This window comes from Cydia amplana, chromosome 21 (assembly GCF_948474715.1).
Source record: "Cydia amplana chromosome 21, ilCydAmpl1.1, whole genome shotgun sequence".
Classification (NCBI taxonomy): Eukaryota; Metazoa; Arthropoda; class Insecta; order Lepidoptera; family Tortricidae; genus Cydia; species Cydia amplana.
In genome coordinates this window covers 10126884-10139549 of record NC_086089.1, presented here as the reverse complement: position 1 = coordinate 10139549, position 12666 = coordinate 10126884, and the positions used below count along the sequence as shown (strand labels likewise).

At 38.2% G+C, this 12666-nt stretch overlaps 4 protein-coding genes and 1 long non-coding RNA gene across 5 annotated transcripts in view; 1 reads left to right on the top strand and 4 right to left on the bottom strand.

The window, feature by feature from the left end:
* Nucleotides 1-434, bottom strand: part of LOC134657979 (uncharacterized) — a 44080-nt gene extending 43646 nt beyond the window's left edge. The window contains exon 1 of the long non-coding RNA XR_010097658.1: nt 185-434. This is a non-coding gene — a long non-coding RNA (uncharacterized LOC134657979). The remainder of the gene's footprint in view (nt 1-184) is intronic.
* A 427-nt stretch (nt 435-861) lies between these two features.
* On the top strand, nt 862-1809 carry LOC134658220 (ubiquitin-conjugating enzyme E2 T-like). Its single transcript, XM_063513830.1, has 2 exons — nt 862-1193; nt 1589-1809. Exons 1-2 carry the CDS (start codon nt 938-940, stop codon nt 1807-1809), a joined length of 477 nt encoding a protein of 158 aa, XP_063369900.1. The 5' UTR covers nt 862-937.
* Nucleotides 1810-3295: 1486 nt separating this feature from the next.
* On the bottom strand, nt 3296-5119 carry LOC134657893 (kxDL motif-containing protein CG10681). Its single transcript, XM_063513472.1, has 3 exons — nt 4907-5119; nt 4423-4596; nt 3296-3586 (listed from the first exon to the last, which is right to left on the bottom strand). Exons 1-3 carry the CDS (start codon nt 5044-5046, stop codon nt 3307-3309), a joined length of 594 nt encoding a protein of 197 aa, XP_063369542.1. The 5' UTR covers nt 5047-5119; the 3' UTR covers nt 3296-3306.
* A 400-nt stretch (nt 5120-5519) lies between these two features.
* Nucleotides 5520-12666, bottom strand: part of LOC134657945 (uncharacterized) — a 138644-nt gene continuing 131497 nt past the window's right edge. Inside the window, exon 2 of the mRNA XM_063513544.1 lies at nt 5520-7249. Within this exon, the coding sequence (XP_063369614.1) occupies nt 5576-7036 (1461 nt within the window). The 5' untranslated portion in view covers nt 7037-7249 and the 3' untranslated portion in view covers nt 5520-5575. The remainder of the gene's footprint in view (nt 7250-12666) is intronic.
* On the bottom strand, nt 9300-12135 carry LOC134658065 (uncharacterized). Its single transcript, XM_063513665.1, has 4 exons — nt 12009-12135; nt 11043-11206; nt 10067-10269; nt 9300-9415 (listed from the first exon to the last, which is right to left on the bottom strand). Exons 1-4 carry the CDS (start codon nt 12009-12011, stop codon nt 9318-9320), a joined length of 468 nt encoding a protein of 155 aa, XP_063369735.1. The 5' UTR covers nt 12012-12135; the 3' UTR covers nt 9300-9317.

The following is a 12666-nucleotide window of genomic DNA, read 5'->3' as shown; positions in this document are numbered from 1 at the left end:
ATGCATCCAATCGATACGGGCGAGAAAATAAACCACATTCTGTCGCTATCGATTTGTACTCTTTTCACACTTAAAAAACACGTTTTATTAAGCAATACTGCAACTTAACACGCTGTAGTTGTTAATGATAACGTTTTCACACGTAAAATGCATTTCACGATACAGAAAAAATGTTTTTACTCACCGAAATATGAGATTTAACGCACTCCGGTGTCGCACTGGTTTATCACTAAATTTCACGCACAGACTAAATTATTTACATATGAATGGTTTACGGTAAAGTTAATGGTAATGAGGCTTATAGCTTTTGTGTAGCAAAAGGTCAGAATAAATAAAAGTCGAAATTACGACAAAACGAGGCAAGCAATCTCCGTACCTCGCCAAGTGTTTCTGTCGCTATGCTATTCATCCTTTTCTGTTGACGGCAGCTGATTTGACATTTGTTAAACCTATTTCACACGATGCAACCGCGGAACGGGTTGATCGTTTGTCTATGGTTTTTTTTGTTTGGCTGCTAGATTTTTTTTTCCTTTGCTCATTTTCTTACTAAATTAAAATAGCTAATCGCTCATTGTCTATGAATAAAGTTGCCAGCTACAATGATGTACCCATTTTACTGGTAGTTTTAACAATGTAATATTAATTAATTTAACATAAACTAGTGAACTTGTTTCATACCACACAATTGTAATTTTTCAGTCAGTATGTACTAATATTTATAATGATTTCTCCATAATATTACTTAACAGACAAGGGGCAAACGATTTTGTATTATTTTTCAGTTTTATTCGGGTGATGCTATCTTTTGAGCAGGCAACTTTAACGTTTAAATTTGACAGTTCTACACTTCTGACATTTGAATCCGAAATCGCGGGCTCGTTGCGTTGTTTAACATCTCTTAATTTAGTTAATTTATTGTTTTGTATAAATAAAAACAATGATATCGAGTGCACGCACTGCTAGACTAGCTCGAGAAGTGAAACTTTTCCAATCCAAACCGCCGTGGGGCGTGAATTGCCACCCGGAGAAAGAAGATCAGTATGATGTGTTACTGGTAACAATGCTCGGGCCTAAGGGCTCTCCGTACGAAAATGGTTCGTTCAAGCTTAATATAACCATTCCGGAGAAGTACCCATTCGAGCCGCCCATCGTCAAATTCGTAACATCAGTATACCATCCGAATATTGATAAAGGTAAACGTTTTGTTTGATTATGCATCACAACGTGAAAAATGCGTTATTATTGTGTACCATGGGAATCCTTTATGGCAGCGGTCGGCAACGTGCGACCCGCGGGCCGGATGCGGCCTGTGCACCTGTCACTTGCGGCCCGCTAGCCTCCCTGGCTATTTTGTATGTAGGTAATATTGACAAACGACAATGTCTGATAAAGTCATAAAACTTATAATATTAACAAAGTACGGTCCGCGTCAACTTCGTTAACTACTATGTGGCCCTTGGCTGCTAAAGGGTTGCCGACCGCTGCAGTTTGTATAACATGAAGTACATGAACTTTGATGTGTGTAACAAGCTTAAGTCTTCTAAAATGATAATCAAAACCTGTTATAAATAGATAACTTGCATTTCAGGTGGCCGTATTTGCATGGACATGTTAAAAATGCCTCCCAAAGGAGCATGGCTGCCTACAATCACACTAGAAACTCTCCTTATCTCTATACAGACGTTACTTGCTAATCCGAACCCTGATGACCCCCTGATGCTGGATGTAGCAAATGAATATAAACATGACATGGATAAATTTATGGAGAACGCAAGGTTACATACAGATAAATATGCTGTAGAGTTGTAATAAGTATATTCTAGATTTTTATTTAACACATTCACTGCCAAGAACCCACCTGGTGGGCGCTCGTGAACTTTGCTCAGATGCCGGACAACTCACTGGGCGGGTTGTTTTATACACAGCTATAGACAACCAGTTTCTGGGGTAGTGTGCCATTTTTTGTCTGGCAGTGAATGTGTTAACTCCATTTTAGTCTTGTAGCGATGTGTTAGTGTGTAAGCTACATTTTTTATGTGCCAATTCATAACATAGATATGTTTCGTAGTTGTATATTTTCATAGGTCATAAATACACTCATACTGAAAAAATTAAAAGACCATTTTGCGTAATCATTTAAACTTTATTAAAATAAGTTAGCAAGTTTTATATTGTAAACAATATTATCTCAGCTGGTAACTGTGTTATATTAGTAAATAAATAATTGTTTAATTAATGCTGGTTTCAGTTATTTCAAGTAGTTTTTTCTGATTATATTTACATTCATATAGAATATAGATGATACATCATACTCCATGAATATAACAAATTGCCTCAGTTAAGTAGTTATGGTATCTAAAATATTGTGCATGTTAATGATATGACATTTTTTAAAATTACAGTATCTTATCATACCCTAAGTCAGCCATACTCCAAGTGTGTTCCGCGGAACCCTAGGGTTCCGTGACACCCCTGCAGGGGTTCTGGAAGAATTTAGAACACTATGCTTTAGTCGCCTCGAAAAATTTTACTATGCCGCCACCGTATTGTAGGGTTCCAAAAGGGTTCCGTCAAAAAAAAAGATTGAGAAACGCTGCCCTAAGTAATAAATACAGACCCAATTGGGATTTTTCATTATGTAATGGGACTAGAAAGAATTTTTAAAATATATTTACTAGCATTTTCTAAAATATAAAGTACATACAACATTAGTTGTAATTTGTAATACTTATAACACAATAAGCTTGAATATTATGCATACAAATCAATGCCAAGAACGTCACAACATGACAGCACAATAATGAATTGTTTTACTATCAGTGTATGTAGGGTGAGTGCTATAGTAATTGGCCACTCTTAACAATAAGGCTTCAATTCAATTGGCTTGTTTCTTTCTGATTTGTTCCTAACAAATCAGAAAGAAACAAGCCAATTGAATTGAAGCCTTGTGCCCAATAACTGTGGCAGTTTCCCTATGACCCTAACACCCTTTATTCACATTAGATCATACTCAAAAGCTGTTCTGTATTCCAAATGGCGCCTAAGTCTTATAATCACTTAACACATTAATTGCCACCCAGCCAAACAAAATATCAGGGCCAGGCCACAAACATTTCGTCATATAAAGCTGTAGTACCATGATCCCGACTATCGAGTGGTTGAGTCGAGTAGTAATAGTCGGGTTTTCGGCACTGAATGTGTTACACATTTGACCATACTCAAAACCTGTCCTGTACTATGAATGGCACCCAAACTTTATAATCACTTAATCAAAATACAATAGCGTAATGTGAGATATAACTAATCTCATCCCGTATCCGTACTACTGTCATCACCCGAACTGGCACTCTCCGTATCACTAGAACTGCTACTCTTAACCTTCTTAACCTCTTCCTTAGGAGTTTTAATCTTCACCTCCTTTTTCTTCTTATCTTCACTAACAGTCGGTTTCAAGGTTTCCGTGGATACTGTGGCCACCATTTTGGATTCTGTGTGCGATTCTTCTTTGAATTCATCTTCGTCTATGGGTTTTTTGTTTGTTAGCGACGCGTTCACGGCCGCTTTGTAAGCTTCTGGGTATTGTGTGCTGAAAATATGTAATATAGATAACATGAGTAATGTTGTAAGTTGTAATTTAAAATCAATTTTATAGAAAGTACTTCACGCAAAAAAAATAAGATTTTTTTAATTAAAGAAACAAAATATATTTATTTCATGAAAAAGCAGTACACTGATCCCCACACTAGGCACAGCCTGCATCGTGGGAATCTTAGAGAAATACCGAATAATGATTTAGCGCTATAAATATCAAAGCAATTACATTTTAGGTAAATAAGAATTTTTTATCTATTATCCTACTAAAGTCTCAGTAAGTTAAAAAGATGTAAGTAAATTGTTAATTGTAATTTAGGTATATGAATTGATTTACAGTCAGGTACACAGTTTGGAAGCTCATTTGGTAGGCAGACAGTGAACAGAAGCCCTAATGCAAAAAACTAGACACAATATTTCATTATCTGCTTCTCTATCACTCGAATATGCAAGAGTGATAGAGGCAGATAACAAATTCAGTTTTCCATTTTTCGTGGCAGGCCTTTAGGTGTCCCATTGTAGATTTGAATCCTGGGTGTGATAAAAACCAGAGTGTGCAGAAGTATGGCTAATTTTGCAAGTGAATGAGGCAGGGATTGGATACCGTTCTTTTTGGTATGGCAACGAAAACGGTATTTTTTTCGTTCTTTGCTAATTATTTCATTGTTATCTAAAAATACAACTGAGTCCCACATTTTGAGTATAAAATAATTTGAAAAATATGGTTATTTCCAAGTTTTTGCAAAAAAACTGGTTCCAACCCTGGAATGAGGACTTGCATTCGTTTCTCACTGCCACAGTAAAAAATGCATCAATATAAAGTATCCGTACCTCAGCTTAGTCTTAATAGCCCGTATCTTCTTAAATATAAACTCCAGATCCTTCCGCATATCCAGCAACAGTTGAGTATGCTTCCTGAACTCAGTGGAGGCAGCGCGCAGCCGGCTCGCTGACAGCTGGTTACAGTTTGTCAGCATTTCCGTTGTCTTCTCGAAGCGTTGAAGCCTGGAACATTCGAGATGAATTGCCCATTAGGCAGCAGTCTTAATAAAGAGTGTATAATGTTTAATGATGTATAAACTTTATTTACAGAATGCTAACACCTGAAGAATTGAAGAACATTCAATCGTGAAGTCCGGGGCTATTAAGATGTGCAAAATATTAAGGTAAGTAAACAAACCTATTTGCATTGCTCAGAGATTAGATATGTATGGAAACTGTAAGTAAGCTTTAGCGGTACATTTCAGAAACTAGTATTTTAGTCTCTTTACTATTCTAGATGAGTAATAACGACAAAAACGGATCCAAATCTTACATATTCTTCTGTGCTCTGATGATAGTTTCCACATCTGTTTGGTCAACCATCCCCGCTAGTCCTTGCACAAAGACTTCTGGCGCCGTGTAGTTTTGGAAGCATTCTATTGAGAAATCACTTTCTGGCGTTTCGTTAGCCATGATTTTGTGGGTATAATTAATTATTTTATTAGATTCAAGACATTAAAAGGGTCGCGGTCGCCCCGTAAATAATATGATTTTTTTATGTATGGCTATTCATACGTTGTTAGCATGTTTGACGTTTAAGAAAAGCGTTTCGTTATACGGACTTACACGGACGGATCGATGCGCTATAAAGGGCGCTTTACGCGTATGACCAATAAAATTTTAATAGTTTTTTACTAATATTTGAGACCAATGAGGGAAGTACTAACATTAACTCGCTAATGAAATGATCTTATAAATTATAATAGAAGGAAGAAAGGTTTGTAATTTAAATGCACGGAGAGGTGATCAGGTCTCCTACACGTGAAATGAAACAAATGTAAATATAACCCCACTTGACAAATTGACAGTGACATCTGTCAAGACGGTTTTTTTTCATAAATATTCGAGGAAGGGATAATGGCCATCATGTTAGGATTCCGAATCGAATGTCGTCAGTCAAACAAGAAAGAATCAAATTATACTTTCCTTTATTTTCTTAACTTTAGGCGTTAATCTGTGCTAATCCGTGCAATTCATAAGTAAAAGGGACTCCAATTGAGTCATCCGGCATGTTTCTACGATATAACTTGCTATTATATTTTGCTGGTGTTTTTCCCGCTCCAATAAGCTCCAGTAGCCTTTCTGATTTCTTTGCTGGTGCTCTTTGCTGTTCAATAACCTTCAGTAAACTTTGTATTTGTTTGGCTGTTAAATCATTTTCTGAGTCAGATTTCTGTCTAAATTCCCGAAGCGAAAGTTCATTTTTATATAACATCGACTCGATGTTATCTTTTAATTCACTTATATCAATATTTCTAAGAGATGGTATTATATTTTTGAGTTTAATTATTACTTGTCGTTGTACCTTAGGTAGTTGAGACAGATCAACATCGTCGTCTTTGTCTAAGATGAAACTCATGAGCGTACTTAGACTGTGTTCATCGGAACTAGTTTTGGAGTTTATGCTTTGGTCATTGTCTTCGTCGCTTAAATCGGAGAGTATAGAACTAAATAGCTCAGTTCTTTGTTTTAATCTTGGGGCTGAAAAGATATCACGACCGGACCTGGAAGGTGAATTGCACCGACACCTTAAGTCCTTTACACCGTTACCATGGTTTCTCAATAAGTTACATTCACAATAACTGTCATCCGACCAATAGCCGACGTCTCTGTCATCATCGCCTATTCTTGCAGGCGAATTACATCTACATCTTAGGTTGTGTGTCATGTCGTCATCATTATCCGTATTCCTTAACAAAGAGCATCCACAGTAACTATCATCAGACCAGTACCCGTCGTCCCTGTCATCATTTTTACCAGCCCTAGCGGGTGAATTGCATCTACATCTCAAGTTATGTGTTATATCGTCATCATCATCTTTATTTCTTAGCTGTTTGCATCCACACCTGTAGTCATCTGTCCAACCAACTTCCCTTGTATCATCTTTAACTACTCTTGCGGGTGAATTGCATCTACATCTTAAATTATGGGTTATATCTCTATCATCATCTGTATTTCTCAATAATTTGCATCCGCAATAACTATCATCTGACCAATAGCCATCATCTCTATCATCCTCTCCAACTCTTTCGAAATATTTTGGTCCATTGCATCCGCACCTAAGTGTTAAATTATCATCATCGTCTGCACTTCTTTGAATTTGGCATCCACACCGGTCGTCATCAGTCCAATAAGAATCTCTGTCATCGTTGCTGAATCTTGCCATTTGTATATAATCATCTAGCTTATTTCTGACGGCTCTAATCTTTCTACTATCCTGATGTTTTTTGCGCTCCTTATCTTTTATACTATCTTCATCTACAAATTCTTCTTGTATATTTTCTTTTCCATCTCGAGCTGCCTCCTCGTTGTCGCTTGAGTCACACTCGCATTTGATGACTCCAGGCAAACTCTTACCTACGTTACCGCATGAACATGTTGGGTCAACTGTATTCTCATTCATAACAGTATCTTGTAAACCATCTATAAGCTTGGCCAACTTCTTGTTCAAACTTTTGAGTCCTTCCTTTCCTTCTTTTTCAGAGGATATTTCGCCCAAATATTGGATTTTGGTCGGGTCTTTTAATGTTTTCTTGTTGGCCTTATTGCTATTGATTTTTAATTTAACATCGTTGTATTGGCCTTGCTTTATTAGATTTTGTATAATGGCCTCAAGCTCAGGGGATTGCGGCAGATCCTCTATTTTTACAGATTTTTGAATAGTAAGAGAAGCCAAGCTCATAAAAATGGTTAATGCTAGAAGCCCCATGATTGGAAAGCCAGTTTAAAATGGATGGAAATTTCAATCTTAAGATTAATCACGGGGAAGAACAATAGTTAAATTAAGCGTGAGATTAATAAACGAATAGATAAGAAAGATTGAATAATTTCAATCGCTAATATTTTATTTCTCACGTGGATCGTTGTTAAAATCACACTGATAGGTACATATGGGGAAGTAGGTACAGTCGCCATCAAATATATCGGAGCGGCCAAGGTGTTCACAAATATCCGAGCACGCCTCTATTGTCAAGGCGTTAGAGTGCTTGTTCACATATTGTGAGCACTTTGGCCGCTCCTATATACCTGATGGCGACTGTACCATGGCAACAGTAAGTGCCCCAACTAAAGTACCCACGTTGTCATATTAGCTGTATAAAAACTGGATAGGTACTTACTTTTGGGCACTGACTGTATAATGTCCGACTAAAAGTTTATGATTCATTAACACATTCAATGCCGAAAACCCGACTATCGGGTATTTTATGATTTCGTTCCCAGGCCAGGCCACAAAAATTTCATCCACTTCGTCATATAAAGCTGTAATAGTACCACGAAGCCGACTATCGGGGCTTCGTGGTACGTGGTACTACAGCTTTATATGACGAAGTGGATGAAATTTTTGTGGCCTGGCGCGGATGTCTTGTTTGGCTGGGTGGCGATGAATGTATTAACTGACCGTTGTATGAGTTTAGAGGGTCATAATTTCAAAAAAATACTTAGTTCTAGAGCAGAGCCCAACTGGGGAAGTACCTCCACCTCACAAATAACACTAGATCCTACTCATAGTGTTGTGTTCCTACCAATGAGTAAGATTGCCAGAGCTCAACGAGGGTGCGGGGTCGGCAACACCTGTGGAGTTGCAGGCGTCCATATGCTACGGTGACCGCTCTTACCATCAGGTGGTCCGTATGCTTGTTTGCCACCGATGTAGTATAAAACGTACTACTACTTAAGGAAACAAAAACGACATCATATCAAGAACAATTTTGATAGCGCGATTCAGGATTTTCACAATTAACAGGAACAGTGCCATCTATAGTTTGTCAAAGAACTGTCTCACAGACAGAGATAATCATACTATCTTTGTCTTACACTTTAGTACTAGCACCCAAAGAAAAGGACGAGTATAGTTTTTTTTTGTTCTTATTTACTGACAAAGTTGGTTTGACCAACTATTAGCATTTAATTCGTATGACGTCGTTTTGCACATTGGATGATGTCATGGTAGATAATAGTTATTTACAGTACATATGGTGCTACTTTCCCGAACTAGTGCGGGAAAGAGCACTTTCCGTGCGTATGTCGAAAGTTTAAAGTGCCATATGTACTGTAAAACGTTGTACGATACACGTGCGAATAGGTAATTCGCAACTCGTGTCGATTTAAAACACTCCCTTCGGTCGTGTTTTAATTTATCGCCGCTCGTTTCGAATTTCCTCTTTTCCGCACTTGTATCGTAAATAACTATTACGATACAAGTGCGGAAAAAAGGAAATTCGAAACAAATGGTGACGATAAATTAAAACACGACCGAAGGGACCGAATCGACATGAGTTGCGAATCACCTATTCGCACGTGTATCGTACAACGTTTTACAGTACATATGGCACTTTAAACTTTTGACATTACGCACGGATAATGCTATTTCCCGCACTAGTTCGGGAATGTAGCACCATATGTACTGTAATAGTTATTTTCGATACAAGTGCGAAAAAGAGGAAATTCGAAACGAGTGGCGATAAATTAAAACACGACCGAAGGGAGTGTTTTAAATCGACACGAGTTGCGAATTACCTATTCGCACGTGTATCGAACAACGTTTTACAGTACATATGGCACTTTAAAGTTTCGACATACGCACGAAAAGTGCTATTTTACGCACTAGTGCGGAAAAGTAGCCCCATATGTACTGTAAAATAAATGAAACTGATAACAACCATGAATTTGTGTTTTAGTTCACTTTATTTATCACTTTTAGGCATTTGCATTATACCTTCAACCGTCATAACGATAGGGACGGCATGATGTATCAGCACCTCTCTGTCTATCTCTGATTGATCTGAAAAACAAAGAAAAAGTTTTTAAAGGTCCGAATTATCGAATGGGGTTGGCCGGTCGAAGTATTTTACAGATGGCGCCAGCATAGTGTCCATTTCTTGTTTTTTTTGGAATATTATATGGCCTGGATGCCAGCCCTTTAAGCCAAATATTATAGAACACGATATAATTGTAAAGCATGGCCACATGATACAGGTTGAATAGACAGATAAGATTACCTAATTAAGATTAAGATTCTGTGAGGTGATGGATGCTAGACCCTCGAGTGTAACGTTTGTTAGGTATCCGTGTGTGTAATGTAATGTAATAGTATCTAATTGTTCCATGTTGTTATGTGTAGTGTTAGTTTAATGACGTATTGGGTTACTGTAATGCCATGTAAACGTATTTTAACCAGTGAACGCATATTCACTGGTTAAAATACGACAACACAATATTATGGTACCATCGAGCTGATCTGATGATGGAGACAGGAGGTGGCCAAAGGAACTCTGTGATGAAACAACGCAACCTAATTGTGTTAGGGGTTTTTAGAATTGTCTCGATGAATATTAGTTGTCTGTCGTAAGAAAAGTACAGTCAGCGATAAAAGCGTGTACCAAAAATGAAATTTTTGCCTAAAACTTATTATAAAATAAAATAATTTACACACCTGAGCGCCTGGTCATATCCGGCTGGTTTTCATGCAAATAACTAACGAGGTCCCTCCTCAACTGTACTCTTTCACCAGGATTCTCGTTGTCGCTGTTCTCTGGTGTATCGAAGTCGAAGTTCCGTTGGAAGCGTCTGAGGGCCTTCATGAACGTCTTGGTGGCTTCTGATACCCTGGTGTCGCCTGCGCTGGGCTTGCTTAACCTATAATATATACTTGGTCAAGCAAATCTTGTCAGTAGAAAAGGCGGCATTGAAAAATCGCGAGTTAGCTACACTACGTTTGAATTGTTCGAAAATCGCGTGTCATTTATTCGCTAGGTGCACGACTGGTGCTGCCCTCATTTTGGCAGACTTTCTACGTTAAATCTTATGGAGTAAAATTAGTTCAAGCGGCTGCCGCTAGTACTAATGGCGGACATTCCATAAGATTACCTGTGTTTCTGACGATCAGCGCCACTTCCCCCTCCACCGACTTCTAACTAGCTTTTGCCCGCGAATTCGTCCTCGTGGTGTTAGTAATTTGGGTAGCTTATTTTTTATCTTATCTGTGGGACGGTTTTGTTTATATTTCATCGTTGTTAGGTACTGCGTGGGTACTGCTTTTTGTTCGTTTCCTAGGGATATGGATACCATACTTTAGTTTGCTTTACATTGCTGACATATTCAGCTTGACAGACTATAATATGAATATAATCCCTCAGCGCCACTTGTACCATCATACTTTCTCATATTATGTTACATACCTACAGTATATCTATTGTAAAAATATTTCGCTTTCCTCATCTCTCCCTAACTTATATAACACTGTAAACTCTCGCGTTTAGTACACATACCTATTTAATTACACAAACGGGTCTACCGCGGTATAATGTCATTGTTTTTACCTTATAATCCGACGATTCAGCCCTCCTTACTTATCACCATTTGTAGCGGTACCTAAGTGTTACAACAGTTCTACATTTTTGTTATCTTACCCATCAGACCGCCTCACCCCATCCATAACATCGCCCCACTGGTCATACGACGCCTCTTGTATCATGGGCGTCAGGTCGAACCTGTCGTTTGATCGGTCGAACGATACGTCGGGCTTAATCTGGCCGAAAACCACTGGCAAAAAAACTGACAGTAGACGAAGCTCCTGAAAAAAATAGGCACGAACACTTGGCTAAATAAACGTAGTACGAACAAGCCTTTCATTTTATACTCACTTGTAACTCGCTCGTCTGTATTTGGTCAGTTGACCGATTTTAGTTAACTAAAATACTCGCCACTCGACTAATTACTAACATAATAGTCCGAAGTAGGCTTAAGAAAGAATTTGGATGGGATTCAAAATTCCCGTGGGGGTGTGATTATCACGAATTCATGATCTATGCGGACGAAGTCACGGGTGGGTAAGAATTTAGTCTAGCTAGATTCTTATGCATAGGATTGATTGACATCATTGAGGAAAATGATTGTTAAGTAGGCATGGCATCCTGATTTTGTGTAGTCGGACCGTAACCGGTTTTTTTGCCGAAACCGTGACCGAATCTTCGGCCGGGCACCACAGAAAAAACAGTTTCGGCACGGCAGTCGTTTAGCTCAAAACCAAAGTTTCAGCCGAACCATGATTTTTAGTCTGAAGTCTGCCGAAAAAGAAATAACGGCCAGGGGGCCGATTTTTGAATTTCGACCACTCGATTTCGTGTATTTCGTTCAGTAATATCTCCACTACTAGGCATATAAATTCTACTAATAGAATTGAAAACGACTGGTCGATACCACTCGATTCAAAATTTCTATCACTCGTATTTCAAAAATTAGCATTTCACCGTTTTCCACCGATTTTCGAGTGACGAAATCGAGCGATCGAAATTCAGAAATCGGGCTCCAGACTATACTTTTTATAGTGATTAATATACATATCAATAGCAAATATATTTCCAGTTTCCACTCACCATAATTTCGTTTAATCTTCAGAGTATTTTAGTATTCCATCGGCGTGCCCGTCGAATAATTCCAATTTTCCGGTTAGTGACTTTTGCTAATTAGTTTTAGCTAACTGCCATGAATGTCGACGGTTTTGTAAATTTATATTTTACTTACCAAATTGTCATTATCCCATTCCACAATATTTTTTGCGTAATTAATTTTGAGACACGTTTTATTGATTTAATTTGCACAAAAAATGAAACCACAAACTTCGGACTTTAAATGCCGATGGCATTATCTGTTTAAAAGCTCTGATAACGCGAAATTCAAATTTTCTATGGGACGATATCCCTTCGCACCTACATTTTTCAAATTTGCCGCCTTTTTCTACTGACAAGATTTGCTTGACCATCTATAGGCCCTTTATTTATCGGTGTATTCCCATCTGTCCCCGAAGGCCTAGATGGTGTTTTCATATGAATCATTCGGAATGATTCATTCCCATATATCTGTCCGCGCCTCATGTGGGACTGTGGGTATGTATATGGCGGCGGACCGGCGGTCACGTGGGGTGGAGACAAATGGGAATACACCTTTTTGTCAGGGAATAAATACGCCAAAGAAAACTCGTTGTATTGTAATTAATATGCTTGAACCAGCCCAAAATAGCACGTAAACATCACA